Source organism: Arachis hypogaea, chromosome 4 (genome assembly GCF_003086295.3).
Source record: "Arachis hypogaea cultivar Tifrunner chromosome 4, arahy.Tifrunner.gnm2.J5K5, whole genome shotgun sequence".
Lineage (NCBI taxonomy): Eukaryota > Viridiplantae > Streptophyta > Magnoliopsida > Fabales > Fabaceae > Arachis > Arachis hypogaea.
The window spans coordinates 106551776-106568675 of NC_092039.1; the positions used below are offsets into that span (position 1 = coordinate 106551776).

General features: G+C 30.7%; 1 protein-coding gene and 1 long non-coding RNA gene across 2 annotated transcripts; one reads left to right on the top strand and one right to left on the bottom strand.

Moving 5' to 3' along the window:
- The first annotated feature begins 2166 nt into the window (after positions 1-2166).
- On the top strand, positions 2167-3593 carry LOC112794374 (uncharacterized). Its single transcript, XR_011880795.1, has 3 exons — positions 2167-2494; positions 2910-2998; positions 3088-3593. It is a non-coding gene; the product is annotated as an uncharacterized lncRNA (long non-coding RNA).
- Positions 3594-8477: 4884 nt separating this feature from the next.
- LOC112797146 (alanine--glyoxylate aminotransferase 2 homolog 3, mitochondrial) lies at positions 8478-16353 on the bottom strand. The gene is made up of 9 exons (XM_025839948.3): positions 15985-16353; positions 15680-15910; positions 10754-10924; positions 10108-10251; positions 9854-10033; positions 9383-9608; positions 9176-9289; positions 8782-8868; positions 8478-8671 (listed from the first exon to the last, which is right to left on the bottom strand). The coding sequence occupies exons 1-9, from the start codon at positions 16243-16245 to the stop codon at positions 8628-8630; spliced, it is 1458 nt and encodes a 485-aa protein (XP_025695733.1). The 5' UTR covers positions 16246-16353; the 3' UTR covers positions 8478-8627.
- Between the last annotated feature and the right edge of the window lie 547 nt (positions 16354-16900).

Here is a 16900-nt window from a genome sequence, read left to right on the forward strand (position 1 = left end):
AATTCAAAAATAACTCACTATTAAAGAATATTAATATTCGAAAAAAATTAATAAATTCATATATAATACACAATACATAATTCGAGAATAAACTAACTTGTAAAATTACTTAATATAAAGAAAAACATAGTGGAGCTCTATAGTTGACGACAAGCATTATGAAATTGCCATATCTGTTCAATCAAGTCCTCTTTCAATTGTCGATATTGTTGCCTATTTCGAAGTTGGACATTTCTTTGGAAAATTGATGGTATGCGATAAAATCTTCATCTCCCAACTGAGGTTATGATAAGCCATTTTTGATATCGTCATACTCTAAGTCTTGAGCAAAATTTTTTTTGCATAAGTGTCTCTTTTATCCTCAATAATCATATTATGTAATATAATACAAGCTCTCACTCTATTTGCAAGCTTCTTCGACACTACAAGAAAAGAGAGCTATTTTAACATTATTTTTTTAACAGCCATAATTAAATGTAAAAATTAATATATATTTTTTACAAATATCACAAATGTCAAATTCTCTATATTTTTTTGATGAATAATTTGACCGTAGAAAATTACTCCTCAATTTTGACACTCATTTGTTTTCAATTTACTCCACTATTCCTCTTTTTCTCTGGGCTCCGTCGATTTTAGCATCACACTGCTCTCAGTTTGGGATCATACTACTCATTTTTTATCTTCAAAATCTCAGTTTATTCTTCAGTTTCAAGATCTCATCTCATTCTTTGTTGAAAATATTTATTGAAAATTTTTTGTGGTCAATAAGTGTCAAAATAAATAGTATTTTTGATGGTTAATAAGTATCACAGAAAATATATTCTCAAATTTTTCTAACAAATTATTTTTGATAACCAATATTTATCAAAATAAGATTTAAACTTTTTTCACAATTACTTATATGTTAAAAATACTATTTTTGACAAAACTTTTATTAACATATTTTCATAGTTAAAATAGTGTCAAAATTTACTTTTTTGACGAATTTTAATTCTTTTTTTACACATATAATCCTAAAAAATAATCTATATTGTTGTAGTGGATCTTTTCCCAAAAGCGCGTTGGACCATGTATAATTGCAAAGCATGCTTGCAACACTCCGAATGCTCATTCCGCGTTTTTTCTATATCCTTCTTGGTATTGTGCAAATAACTTGTGTTTCTCTTATGACTTTGAGATTGATTTGATAAATGTAGTCTATTTAGGATAAATACTATCTGCTAAATAGTATTTCATAGTATAATTATTACCATTGATAGTATAATTTACCTCCAGAGTACAGTCATTTAAAATATCATCGAATACTGGTAAATGATCTAATACGTTGATATCGTTCTTTGAACTAGAAATTCCAAAGAACACATGACATATCCATTTTTGTGACTCATTTTTCTTACTGCTATTTAGAATTTTAGATACTAGAATTTTGTAGAGGTTTTGCTTTTTAGCATGAAGTTAAGGTGGAAAAATCATGTCGTCTTGAACGGTTGAACTGTAGATCTAAATATAATTTGGTTGAACGTATGAGATGTTTTTCTATATCCTAAACCCTAAAGTTGAACGACCATATATCAAATTTAGTTTTTGGCATGATTTTTCTAAAGGATAAGGAGACAATACAAGAAAAATGGCCTATGGCCACATTTTTTTGCCACGATTTTAGTGGTCGGTGGCCACGCTTTTATGAGGGTGGCAATTGAATAGAGATTTTGCCACGTTTTTTTTGCTACGCTTCAAAAGCATGGCGAAAGGGGTCAATGGCCGCTTTTATAAGGGTGGCAACTGATTCAACATTTGGCCACATTTTTTTGCCACGCTTAAAAAGCGTAGCCATAGGGAGAAATCAACACACTTTTAAAGCGTGGAAACAGAGTTTTATTATTGTAACGTTTTTAAAGTGTGGCCATTTTCTACAAGTCTTTTGGCACGCTTCAAAAGTGTGGCCAAAAGGTTCCCCCAAAAAAAATTTCAAACTTGCGCGTACCCTTCGCGTGTACCCGTCAGCTCTTTCAGATAATCCTTCACCGTGCCTAAGACCTAACTCGTTCAAAGAACCCTAAGCTCTTTCAGAGAACTCCTTCTTCAATCATTAACTCGTTCAATGAACTCACCCTAAGCCTCTATTCAATATTCATTGTGTCTCACCCACGAAGAACCCTAGCACTCCAATCACCGACGATGACAGTACTCCGAAGAAGCCCAGCACTCCACGAAGTACCACGGCACTCCGCGAAGAATGTCACCGCGCTCGCAATGCCTCTGCGGCAATCCCTCTTCCGGAACCCCTAACCCTGCTTCTACAATGACTTTCTCTGGCGGTGACTCCCTCCGCTCACTTGCCGTCACAAATCCTATGTGGATGCTCCCTCTGCTACCGCCCGCTTTCGTCGCTGCTAACCCCTAACCCCTTTGCTGCCGCTCTCCCTGGTGCCACTCCCTTCTTCGTCCAGTGGCCATTCCATTGATGCTTCATTGCTGGTTTTGAGAGCAGGTAAACCCTATTTATTAAACTCTGTAATCAAACTAGATAACAAAAGAGTGTTGAAGTTTAATTTAATTGGTTTGTGTGTATTTTTATACAGTTCTAACACTAAATGAAACTCGTGTCCAATTTCACGATTCCTGATATTGACATGGTTGGATTGTTTCTAATTTTAAAAGATTGTGATTTGTGATGGCTGGTACTCTATGTGCAGACGATATGGATGTCTTTCTTTAGCGTAACTGTCTAATGATTTCAAATTCCTAACAATTTGATGTTGAAGAAAGCTTCAATTTTTCTACCTTGTTGCTTTGGCTGTTGTTTCTAAAAGGCTACATAGTACTTACATTTCCTTTGACATGTTATAAGAAATTGATACCACTAAACCAACCATTTATTCATTAAATACTCACGTTTTTCTCAGAGATTGCGTTGAAGAATATGATGGAGGAATTGAACAAGAGAATCTCTGATTTAGAAGAGAGAATTGCAAAGGAAGAATAAGATAAGTTGGTAAGAAAGCCTGGTTGAATATCCCAACTGAAGAGTCTATTTTTTCCCCTCTTGTTTAATGGCCTAAGTTTTCTTGGATTTGAAACCAGGAAGCAGATAATCGTTAGAGAAGAAAAGGAAGCAAGGAATGCGGCTGAGAAAGTTTGTAAAGAGAAATCAGCTGAGCTTGAGCGGATTCAGGACAAGAAATCAGCTGCCGAGCGAATGGGGTAATATTGTGCTATATTTTAGAAAAGATAGTCATTGATAAACTGGTCTGTCAGGCAAAAAATTTTCTTTCTTGGGTTATTCCTCAATTGATTTATTATTGCTAGTCAGTTATTTGATTCCTGGTGATTCCCTCATTGTTATTTATTTTTTATTTTTTTGAAACTGTTGAGTTTTACAGGCAAATTTATATCATGACATGTAGAAAGGATTAGATGAGTATAATATGAGTTTGCAGCAGTACAATAGTCTTCTTAAGTCAGATCTTGAAGCAGCTAATGAGACACAGAGAAAACTTGAAACAGAGATGGCTAGTAATTTAGGGGGGGTCCTCATGTCGTTGTTGCTTTTATAACAAGTATATGAGACCTGATATTTTATTATTGAATTTTACTTGGTTCTTTTTTCTTCAATTCTCTGTTTTCTTATCTTAAAGGACAAATTCCAGTGAAGATTGTAGTTTGTTTGTCAACTATGGAATGAAAATATGTCCTAGAATTCATGTTATTATTATTATGAGGGTATCAAACTATAGGGAATTAAAGTAGATTGAGGGAGGAATAATGAAATGTATTTGCTTATTTAACCTTTGCTTATTTTGCATCAAATATTGGCCTCAGAATTATTCCTAAGCATTGATTCCTAATGAGTATTGCTTTGAACTTTGCAGGTTGCAATGACACATCCAATGGCTGTAACTAACTACAACATCGACATGGAAAGTTTAATTTCTGGCCAGAACAGAAGCATTGCTACACTTGCTATTACCACACTTTTAAAGACAGGAAATGAATCAAGTGTAGACCATCTTATGAAGCAGATTACAAATTTCATGTCTGATATTGCTGATGAATTCAAAATTGTTGTTGTAGAAGCAATAAGATCATTGTTCTTGAAGTTTCCTTTAAAATATAGATCTCTGTTAGTATATGCGTCACTCTATTGGTCTCTTTTCACAGATGTTACATCTTTCTTATGAATATCTTTCTAGATAAGTGGTCTAAGTTACCAGGTTCTATTATGTTATTACTCAGAATGAACTTCCTAAGTAACATTCTCAGAGAAGAAGGTGGTTTTGATTACAAAAAAGCAATTGTAGATTCAATTGTGATTCTGATTCGAGATATCCCTGATACTAAGGAAAGTGATTGCTCCATCTTTGTGAGTTCATTGAAGATTGTGAATTCACTTATTTGTCCACACAGGTATTATCTCTTGTTTTGTGCTTTGTTGTTTACCATTTAATTTTGGAATTTTATCATTTGGCATTAGTCATTTTTCTGTTGTACTCTAGATACTACACTTCTTGGGAGTTGAAAGTCCAAAGACATCAGACCCCAACAAATATATTTGTTATATTTATAGCAGAGTACATCTTGAGAATGCAACTGTTAGGGCCAGTGCTGTGAGCACACTGACAAAGTTTGGGGCTGCAGTTGATGAATTGAAGGTGCTACTTGGCTCTGTTTATTAATTATTTTTTCTAGTCGATGGTATTTCTCTAGGATTTTACTTTTAATTTTTTTTGTGATAATTGATATTAACTCAATTTAAAACCTCATAATTGTGAAAAATATGAACAATTGATTTGCTTATTGATATTGACAGTAGCACATTCATATACAAAAACATAAAATCTGAATGTAATTTGTCACTATATTATTCTTATATTTGATTACATATTTCATATAACATGATTCAGCTCTCTTCTTGTGAATCGCTTGTCAGGGGAAATTCCAAAGCATCTAGAAAATATTACTACTCTCACATACCTGTATGTTTTGAGCTTTTAAGTGTATTCATTCATATAGTGTGCCTTTTTCAATATTCACTGAAATGGTAGTTTTGAAACATTAATTAGGATGCTGGAAGCAAATAATTTTTCTGGAGTTATTTCATCTGAACTTGGGAAGCGATCAACTTGCAGACCTTGTAAAACCTTTGCTCCATTTATACTTTTTAATGATATGATTTTTTCTTGATTTTAATTATTTCTTAAAATCTGTTTATGAAATATTACCATTGAAGGGTATCGTCATCAAATCAGTTGACCGGGAACTTACCATCGGCACTTTGAACTTTCTCCACCATACTCAACAGAAAATGGAAGACACTGCTCCTATTTTCGAAGGTCTCCTCCTATCAAAGATCTTCTAAGTACTTATCTTCCTCCTTCTTGTCCTAATAATAATAAACCTAATAGAAAATGTCAAATCCTAATATGTGTTAATTTTTAAATAGAAGGTGTTAAGGTAGATAAAGCATCTGAAGTGATATGGTTAGAAGAGACTGAACCGCCGAAGAACTTGATGGTTAAGAGAGGGCAGTACATAAGCACTACTATAAGAAGACGTTGATGGTAAAGATAAATATAACTAGTTTGTAAAAAAAAATATTTTTTTATATTTTTTTGCACTGCTATGTGTTTGATTTGAATAGAGCTCGTAATCATTTGCACTGTTATTTAAACTTGAGATTTATTTTGTATTTGAATATTATTTTTTAATGTATAAAACAATTATAGCAAAAATTATGTCACTAATTACTGTTTGATTTGTCTTGTAATCAAAATTGCATACTATATTTACATGAAACCTACTTGCATTATTTTATTTATTCTTTTTGCCTTTTCGGATTTTTTTTCATGTGATTGAAATTGATTAATAAATGTATATTTTGAAAAAAAGCTAAAAGAAAAATCCAGAGGGATAAGATGCGACGGTTCACGGCCGATGGAACAAGATATGAAGGGGCGCAATGGGCTTATAAATATACCATAAACAGATACCACTACTTGCTCCATTCTATATTCAAATTAGTATACACATATTCTCTTCCAAGTAGTCATCCTCCAGAAAGTAATAATGGAACGTTTCACAGAGACAATCTACCTTCCCCATAACGTATGGGTAGCCATTACCATTAAAGTCGCGTCGCGTCAAACTCCCTTCAGGACTTGCGCAGTCTCATAATGACATGTAAGGCTACGCGCGAGGCAGGAGATGAGAATATTGTGCGCATTAGTGCTTCTATACCAGGGCCGCATGCCATTAGGTGGAGTTGGTACCAAGACCCGGGCACAACGAGATTCTTTCACCGGTGCAAGGAGAGTGGCCACCCGGAGCTTCAATTTTGGGACGCGATACAAGAGCTCTTAATTCGATGTCACCATGACGTTGGGATGCAAATGCTCCACAATGCCGAAATTAAGGGCCATGACGCTGCCAAGTACGCACTATCAATGATGTTGCTCATTCGTAAGGATGACAAGGAGGCAAAAAAATAATGGGATCAAAATATTTCATGCGCTTGAGGCGTCTGGTTTACTCACCATGTGTAAAGTGATGGGATGTCAAGTTGTCTCAATTTTGTGGCATTTTGAAGTCCAACTGCCTGAAATAGAAGGAGAGCATTTGGTGTGTGATTCGACGACGTGTCCGACTCGGGGCCACATGGGTCTTCTCTATAACCATCACCTACGGGGTGCAGAGTGGGACTGCAACTACAATTACGGAGGTGCTAGTCATATCCCCTATATTCACTATCGCGCCAACTACGTGTTGATACTATTTGTCAACCTCCTTTGAGTTCGGTTCGCATATCATCAGGCTATATTTTTAATGTATATTTTGAACTGGTATATGAACAGATAAGTTTTATACTACTGGAAATTTTTTACCTTTTTTAAATTTAGTAACACGAATGTTATGTAACTAACTTGGGTTGGTTGAGTGGTCAGTTTACTCGTCCACTTAAGCAAGTACGGAGGTTTGAATCTGCCTTGTGCATACAGCAACTCATTGGCCAGCAGCAGACCTTTAAATTAAGCTCAGATCCGCAAGAGATTAGTCCTTTACCTGTTGAGTTGAGGAATAAGTGGATAACAAAAAAAAAACCATGAATGTTATGTTGTTTATAGTAAATTAATACTCGGTTCTCTAATTTATTATTTTTGGTCGCATATGATTTGATCCTAGGGCTCTTGATCCTGTAAATATAAAAAATGCTTTTAGCTGAGTCCTATTACAGAAATGTAAATGACGCTGTAATAATATATAAATTATAGATTATAAAAGATGACTATAATATCCCTATTTACGATACTTCTATTTTGTAAACATATATATATATATATATATATATATATATATATATATATATATATATATATTGTTCATTTTTTTGGTATATTTTTTTTTGTTGTTTGTCGTCTAATTTTTTTACGATTAAAATAGTTGACAGCGTTTTTATATTATTTTACCTATTTCAGGTAGATAAATCTAGAAACAACCAAATCCCAATTATAAAAACAAAAAACAACCAAAATACTTTTTTTTTAAAAATTCATACTTATACTAATTAGATCTAACAATACAAAAATAACAAAAGAAAACTAAAACGAACAAATGAAAAGAGAAACCAAAAAGCTAAATCACAAATTCAAAATAAAAAAAAGGTAGAAAAATGTTAATTGAGTAAGGTGAATCTCATAGTTGTTAATGAAATTAATATAAGAATTATGTGATTTTGCAGGTATGAAGTTCAAATGGTTTTACTATAGTTACTTAGTTTGATTGTCAAAACTTAAGTTAATATTAATCATCTTGATAAATAATTCATTTCATCCAATAACTATTAGATTTATCATAGAAGGTAACTTACCCTTTAGTTGAGAGAATATTTGGTTGAATTTTTTCGTAATTTTTTAAATTTTAAAAACTAAAAATACATATGATTGAATTGAATTGGCTTATGTTATAGTTAGTTCACTAGACTTCGTTTTTTAACTGTTAGTATGTTAAGGCATATTACTTTTAGTGATACCAATTATATATATAATATTAAGAAGAATTCGCATTAAAAAAAAAAAAAAACAAAAAGACTAAAGAAAGGCATGCTTTCTAAAGAAGCTGCTTATGAGGGGGAGTGATAGCCGATTGCTTATAAAGATACCATAAACAACAAAATTTGGCGATACTAATTGGTACCTTATGTATTCACCTCAAAACACCCATTTCTCCCTTTTAGGCATTCATCATCGGAAAAGTGATAATAGAGTATTCGACAGAAACCATTTACCTCCCTATGATGTTTTAGGTGCTAATTGTCGTGAAAGTTGCTGCATATCTTCAATTTGTAGAAAAATATTTTATTAACTCTAATATTTTTTATTTTAAGAATGACCTAATTATAAAATTAAGAATAGTGTAAAGACCTAATTAAAAAAATTATAAAGACTTAATTATAAATTTGATGAATCTATAAAGGCATATAAAATAATTAAACCTTCTTATAAACCTGCAACTATAAACTTCTTAAACTTTATTTCTGAGAGAGATTTTGATATGATAACAGTGTCACTATTTATCATGATGAGATGAAAATAAAACATTTATTTACAATTTGGATCTTATTTAAACCCTCAGATTCTAGATAGTGAGTAGTCCATTGCATCCACAAGGAAGTCTGCACCCACAAAAATGCACGAGTTTTAAGCTAAATATTATAGAAAAAAAAAAACTTTCTTTCTTTCTTTTAATATCAATTTCAACACAAGAGAGGCTAAGAGATTAAACCTGCATCTTCTTTGGTGAAACACAATGCAGGTGTGATTCTGAAGACATTTCCATAGTATCCACCTTTCCCAACTAGCACGCCTAATTCTGAAGTAATTGCACCAAAAGAACTTGTTAAGTGTGTATTTTATAATTAATTGATAAGATGAAACTTATCTGATATTGGTTTTGAATTCACAAAAATATCTAATCAATGGAAAAAACTTACTCAACATGATTAAGTAAATTTTTTAATTGAGATTGGGATTATACTCACATACAGTTATCTTTATGTAAAGTTGATAGTTAACAGACATTACATAACAATTTAATCAAACATATCAAATTATCTAACGATTCTCAACGAACAATTTCAAATGAAGTCAACCACACGTGAGTTTCCACCTTATTTTACCTTTAAGTTGGTCCAACAAGTGTAGTGTTTCATCTTTTGCTGGTGTTTTAAGTTCACGATCAGTAACAAATTCAACACCAAGCATCAAGCCTTTTCCTCTCACATCACCAATCACTGTTTAAAAGAAAAAATAAAAATTGATAAGAAATAGCTGAACGAAAAAGAAAAAGAAAAGAAATGGTTATTGTTGAGAGATGAAATATTTACAGTCATATTTGTCCTGGAGAGAATTAAGCCTTTGCTTCAAATAAGATCCAACTAGCAATGCATTTTCTTGAAGGTTCTCTTTTTCTATTACTCTCAAAACAGCCAATCCTGCAGCAGTGCAAACAGGGTTGCCACCAAAGGTGTTAAAGTAATTTCTCTGAGTCAATGCCTTTGCAATCTCTGGAGTGGTTACTACAGCACCAAGGGGAATGCCATTTCCAATACCCTGCCCAACAAGCAAAGCATAGTTACTTTTATTAAAGGACAAGTTAGAATTTATGTAACCATTTTTTTTTTAATTTGGAGTGAGACTCGAATCTGCAACCTCTAGATGAGTATGAAAAGATTATGCCATTTGAGTTATAGTTCGTTAGTCTATGTAACTTACATGGTATATATCAAATTGATTTAACTATATTATATAAACAAATTTTAGATACCACATTAAACAGAATTAAAATTTGTCTATACCTTTGCAACGGTGACAATGTCAGGTACAACACCATGGGTCTCAAAACCCCAAAAATGGCTACCAACACGTGCAAATCCAGCTTGAACTTCGTCAGCAATACAAAGACCCCCAGCTTTTCTAACCATATCATATGCAAGTGGCAAGTAACCAGGAGCCATCTCAACAATGCCCCCCACTCCCTACCATGAAAAAATTAGTAGCCATAAGAATTCAGCATCTACAAAGTCTTAGCCTGATATTGAAACTAGTTTACCTGTATGGCCTCGGCCACGAAGGCGGCAACATTGCCAGAAGTTCCGAAATTGATGATGTCTTGGACATCCCTTGCATACTTCTCTTCCTCAGAACCAAAAATGCCTCTGTAAGGGTCTGGATTTATAGCGTGATGGACACCACTCTGTACATCCTCACCCATAAAACAACTTGTAAGGACAAAACATGTATACACCAGCAATGTTAGAGAATCATCAGAATTTATATTTTTTCGTCATCAGTTAACCATCAATATTTAAAAGTATATAATAAAGTATATTGTTGGATTATTAGACTAAAAGAACTAAATTAAAAAAATTGAGTAGATGGATAAGTGATGACAAAAAATAATCTCTATATATACTATGTTATATATTTTCTCAATAAAACAATCAACTATTAAAATAGCTAAATAGATTTATGAAATCTATCAGAAGAATCAAACTTTTTTTTACATCATGATAATTAATCAAACTAATGTATTCCCATGTGAATTGAAGTGCAAGGTTGAGAAATACTTTTGCTATCTAAACAAACTATATACTATTGTTGGAAGCAAGGATTGCATATCCTCAACTCTGTTTCAAAACTAACAAGACGCCAAGATTTGTTAAAGGGGGGTCCACACTAAGTAAATAGTAGTTTACCTGCACAACATTGAATTTCCAAATGCTTTGAGCTGTGGCTGCCATGGTCCCAGTTGCATTCCCATGATAAGAGTTTCTTAGAGATATTACGTCATGGCACCCCGTGTACATCTTTGCTATCAGTATTGCTAATTCGTTTGCTTCTGTTCCGGAATTTGTGAAAAACGCAACCTGTGTAATAACAACACACAAACACAAATTCAATCATGTTTTATCATAAAAAATTATTCTTGTTTAATTCAGCATCTTATCTTCAAGCATGCATATCTCCCGTGGTTATCCACTGAATCAATTCGGATATTGTGGTTGGTAGTTATGAGAATAAAAATGATGTGCAATACAATTTTAAAATACTTAATTTTGATACATGCATGTTAATTGTAAAAGTTGTATACAAACATAGAATAGTGTGTTATTATTATTATAGTATATAAAAAATTAGCAACTAAATTAGTTATTATGTATATGTGTATTTATATATAGTGATTTACATATGTTTTCTTAACTAATAATCAGTTTTCAAAATAATCAGACTTGCAGTAATCAAAATTATTTATAGGAATATAATAAATTTTTTATAAAATATATATTTTTATACATAATAATTGATTGGTAGCTGAATTACTGTATATAATAATAACTTAAAAGATTATTATACAGAGTCTTTTTTTATAATAATGAAGGATATATTATTGAAACTCGATTATTTATGTTTTAATATATAAAATAGGTTTATATATGGACATAAGTGGATGTAGACTTTTCTGTTTTTCTCTGCTAAAAATATAACAATGCAGAGTGTGGTTACTTGAAAATGACATAGACATTGTTTATGTGCCATGGAACTAGTAGTTAGCATCGATATCATCTTAAGTATGCCACGCTTTGCATCTATCATAGTCTTTTTATTAAGACTAATAAATTAAAGTAATTTATTTAAGATTCCAATTTAACGTACTATATGCTCCCTGATTAAAACAAGGTGTATCTATTTGGCCAAAAACAGAGCACTGCTATTTTAATTTATTTGTGTTACTTCAGTTATCGTAACTAGTTTTTATATTTAAAACTGGACAGTACTTATCGATTTTGACGTAAAAAATCATCTTTCTTTAGCACACATATATATAATCTCAAGGTTACGAAATTTAACTGTAAAATCAGATAATTAATCACTTTTGTTTGCATAAAGTTATACTTATCTAAATTTCGAGTAACAAAATATTGATACATAAATTTCCCTCTTCAAACATAGTTATTAGAACTTTTACATATTTAAAATCTCTTTTAATAACATAGTAACATATGAATGAACATATATTATTAATATGGGAAAAACTCTATATTACAACCATTTTACAGTAGTTTCTGTTAGTGTTAAACATTTATGGATCAAAATCCGTGATGAAGTTGTTAAAGTGATAAAATGAACAGTTAATTACTCTTAAATTAAGATAGTATAGCATATCTTTTATAAAAATTATAAAATTAATAGTGATTAATCTTTTGTTTTATTATTTTACTAACTTTCTTTTTTTAGAGGGTTCAAATTTAATATTTATGATCAAAGATTATACTTATATTGACAACATTATCCTATTTATCTTGTTATACTTTTTTTAATAATCATACTAAATATATACTAAAATTAGTTACTAAAATCAACTATTAAATTATAAAATACATATTAAAAATATAATAAATTATACATATATTTATATATAAATATATAATTATTAGTTTTGATAGTTAATTTTAATATGTAAATAGTGTTTTTTATTTTTAAATATGTAAGGTGAACTACGAAGGAAGAATGATGTTTAGACTTTTTCATATAGACATTTTATGCTTTGAATATAACACACTGAAATATTTAAACCTCTTTCTTCAAGCCAGGTTGAGAAATAGTAGATTTTAATACGATAGAACTTGAAACAACAAACATTTTATCTAATATTTAAATATATTCCACATAATCATCATCAAGAAAAATTTTCATATTCAATCAGAATTCACTTTAGTGTATTTTTTTTGGAAATTCGAGTGTAGTCGACTTTACGTGAAGTTGATAGTTGAGAGTCGTTAGATAAAAATTTAGTCAAATCAGTCAAATTATTTAACTACTCTCAGTTATCAATTTCACGTGAAGTCGACTGCATCTGAGTTTTTTACCTTTTTTTAAGGTGGAAACTCGAGTGTGAGTGTAGTCGACTTCACGTGAAGTTGATAATTGAAAACTGTTAGATGAAAACCATATCTTTATTGTCTTTCTCTTGCGCTCTTCAAGTATTATATATTTATTCATGTCATGCCAAAAAATTATTGGGTCACATTTAATAATTCAACATTATCATATCATATCATCATCATAGACAATCTCATATTTGAATTTCAGAACCAAGCAAATTTCAGAATTGCCTCTAAATATTCTTACATTCTTCTTTGATAGTTGTGTAAAAACCCGATAACTCTCTTAAGAGTTAAGACTTCAGACGTTGTTATCTTTTAAACTAAAATTGAATTGGTATTTTTTATTATTAAATTAAGTATAAACCTCATTTTACATGAATTTCATATTCTTTTAAATTATTTTATTTATTTTAAATTTTAAATTTTAAATTTTGAATCTTAGTTTCTAAGTTATAACCCTAAATTTTCAAAAAATAAAACTTTTATAAATAAAAAAAAATTAATTAATATTAACTAACTAAAAATTAATTTTATATATTTTTTCTATTAGTAAATTATGTACTAACATATTTTATATTGAAAAATAAATTATAAAACATACAAAAATCACTTATATCAGTACTTTATGAACATATTTTAATGTGGTATATGACTGCTTATATCAATGTGTTGTTAATGTTTATATATAAAAAAATTATTCTAAAGATTAATATAAATCATATTTATAAAATTTTAGACTACATAAAAATAGTTATACTTTACAAACTAAATTAAGAGTCAGTAAGTTTAGAAAGTAGATTAAATATTATATCATTTGTTTACATAACTCTCGTTATAGAACCAACCAAAATTAATTTATGTATCTTTGGATGTCTTTATCTTAGGATGAAACCTAAGACTTTCTCTCCAAGTGTGTTAAATATTTTAATAACAATACTAATTCTTCAATAATCCTTATTGTTAAATAAGAAGGTCAGGATTTGTTATAGTTATTTTCTTTATATAAAAACAATGATACTTGTGATTTAATTAATGATTTAAGATTTTGTTTCAAATTTTTATTTTTTAAAGTTAATTCATATTTATTAATAAAACATGTTTCAATTTCATAAATATAATACCAAAAATTACCAATATCATGTAAATTATATAAAATACCAAAACTAGTTGTACTCCCAAAAAATTATATTATTTGGTGCTCTAATTTATATCCACTTATATAATGAATTTAAAGAGCAATTTGGTTTATAAGTTTTTAAATTATATATAATTTATAATTATCTGTAAAACTTAAACTCAACTTTTTATGATTAAAATATGTCATATTTATCATCTTAACATCATATTGGTTATTTTTAAGTTTAATTATCCTGTTGGTTTTTATAGTTTTGCAAAATTTTTAATTAGATTCTTATCTTTTTCTTCTTTTTAATTGGGTTCCTGCACCAATTTTTTTTTTTAATTAGGTCTCTTTTGGTAGTAATTGGTTTGTATAGGGATCCAACTAAACAAAATTGGTATAGAAACTCAAATAAAAGAAAAAAAACATAGAAACTCAATTAAAAAAATTGGTGCAAAGACTCAATTAAAAAAAATATGGAGACCTATTTAAAAATTTTGCAAAACTATAGATATTAAAAGAGTAATTAAACTTTATTTTTACAAATTTTAGCTAATAAAAAAATTGAATTGAAATAATAACTAATATGAAAGAAGGTAGAGTTTGAATGGGCGCTAAACTTAAAAAAACGTAATAATTATCTAAATCATTTTCTATAACTTTTAAAATTGGATATTTAATTTTTTAAATTTTAAAATACACAAAATAATTCAGGAACATAATTATTAAATATTCACCTATTGCGAGTTGGATGATTCCGTCATATATGGTGAGATGGACGAATAAGTCCCTCATCCCCATAACCTCCCTCCTCTTCGACACCAATAATAAAGACAATGAATTTAATTTTTCTGATTGTATTCTCTTATGTGATTGTTGTAATAACATTAATGAAAATTGGTATCGAATGCCTACTATGACGGTTTTGAATTCAGCAAAGGAAGGAAAAGGAAAAATAAAATACAGCGAATTGGAGTAGGAAGGATCGAAGGATCGTAATTGACTTTTGGTTCTTGTTCAGAGAGGGTGGATTCAGCTGAATAAGTAGTAAATTGAGATGCGATGGGATTTGATTTGAAATGTAAAACTAAAATACCGAAAGTATCCTCATCAGTTATCAGCAATCAGCATCATTCAACGCAAGTCATTACCAACTGTGGAAAGGAGATGACCCCTGTTGAGAGGGTGAAAGGAGATGACCCCTGTTAAGAGGGAGCAAAAAACAATGGCGTCTTTCTCCATGTTAAAAATGTAATAAGAGGTTAACTACTATGGCTATCAAGTTAACTGCTTTTATCGTTTTAACAACTTACAACAATCACTTAAGAGAAAACAATAAGTACAACTAAGTCCATTATTATTATTATTATTGTTTTTTTCAGCCTATTATTATTATTATTATTATTATTATTATTATTATTATTATTATTATTATCTTTGCACAAAAACTCACCTCGGCGGTGGGGGAGGGTGGAGAGGGAGATAAGATGATGGTAGTGGAAAGGGGAGGGTGGAAGTGACGTAGCAAAGGACGTAGGCAATGAAGAATATGAGATTGGCAACAGATTAACTACGGATCATAAGACAAATTATTATTATATAATAAAAAAACACACCTTTAGATTACCGGGGAGCTTAGAAGCCAGGGTCTCAGCAAAATCAGCAATGGAATGGTTCAGATACAATACTGTAGAGTGCTGCAACCGTTTTGTTTGTTCCACTATGGCCGCCACCACATCAGGGTGGCAATGCCCGCAGCACACCGTAGCAATTCCCCCGAATGCGTCAAGGTACCTCCGTCCCTTATCATCAAACAGGTATTGCATCTTTCCTTCCACTACATTCACCTGCACCATCCACGCCCAATGAAAAAAATTAGTTATAGAGGTGGAAAAAATGATCAGATGCGGTGTGTGCTCACCGGAGTCTTGTAAAGGTGCATAATGGAAGGGCTGAGGTACTCCCGACGCTTCGCCAGAATTTCGTCCGAGGAAGGTCCGGTATACGGCTGCGGCACATAATCGAACGGCGGCAATTCCGACGGTGGTACCACTGCTGATGCTGCAGGGGCATCTTTTGTTTTCGTGGCCCGCTGAGAAAGCGCCCTACGGAAAAGTTGGTGCTGTGGCCAAGAAGATGATCGGCGGCAAAAGACAAGTCTTGCTGCTGCGGATGCTGGCATTTTCTCCTTTGGCAGATGCTCCAAATAAAGGATCCGACCCGAGAAAATACTTGAAGAAAAGAGAGAAGATACGAGAGAGAAGGAAAACACAAAATGGACGGTGGAGGAAATATCGGAGGAAGTATTTATAGAGGAAAGAGGAAAGGATGATGTTAATGAATAGTATGAAGAAATATAGAAATATCGTCTTCTTTAGTTAATTATAAATACAGTAATCTTTGAATATTCCTCTATATGTATATTTATTGTTAGAATACACTAATGGATGTTATAGAAAAATAAATATGATATTTTTATAATTAATTATAAATACAGTAGTACTTTTTAAGTACTCTTTTATATATTTATTAATAAAATAAAAATTATGTATTTTAATTTAAAAAAATAAAAAAAATTATATAAATTCATATATATATATATTGTATATTCGCATTCATGGAAAATAAATAAATAGGTACTAAATTTGTTGCGATCAAAATATTTCTATTCGTTTTTTTGTAAGAGCAACTCTCAAACGGAAAAGAGAACAACATGTGTAATATGTGATGATTACTTATAATAAATAAAAAAATTAATTATTTTATTAATTTTTTGTAATTTTATTAAATTTATAATTAAATTTTTATATTTTTAATTAAATTTTTATATTATTTTT

What these genes read in the sequence shown, in the direction of transcription:
- LOC112797146 (XM_025839948.3), bottom strand. Translation starts at nt 16,245, where the DNA reads ATGCCAGCATCCGCAGCAGCAAGACTTGTCTTTTGCCGCCGATCATCT. An exon ending in TGCACCTTTACAAGACTCCG is followed by an intron (nt 15,911 to 15,984) that starts GTGAGCACACAC and finishes TGGATGGTGCAG; the next exon opens with GTGAATGTAGTGGAAGGAAA. An exon ending in CTTGTTGGACCAACTTAAAG is followed by an intron (nt 8,869 to 9,175) that starts GTAAAATAAGGT and finishes CAATTACTTCAG; the next exon opens with AATTAGGCGTGCTAGTTGGG.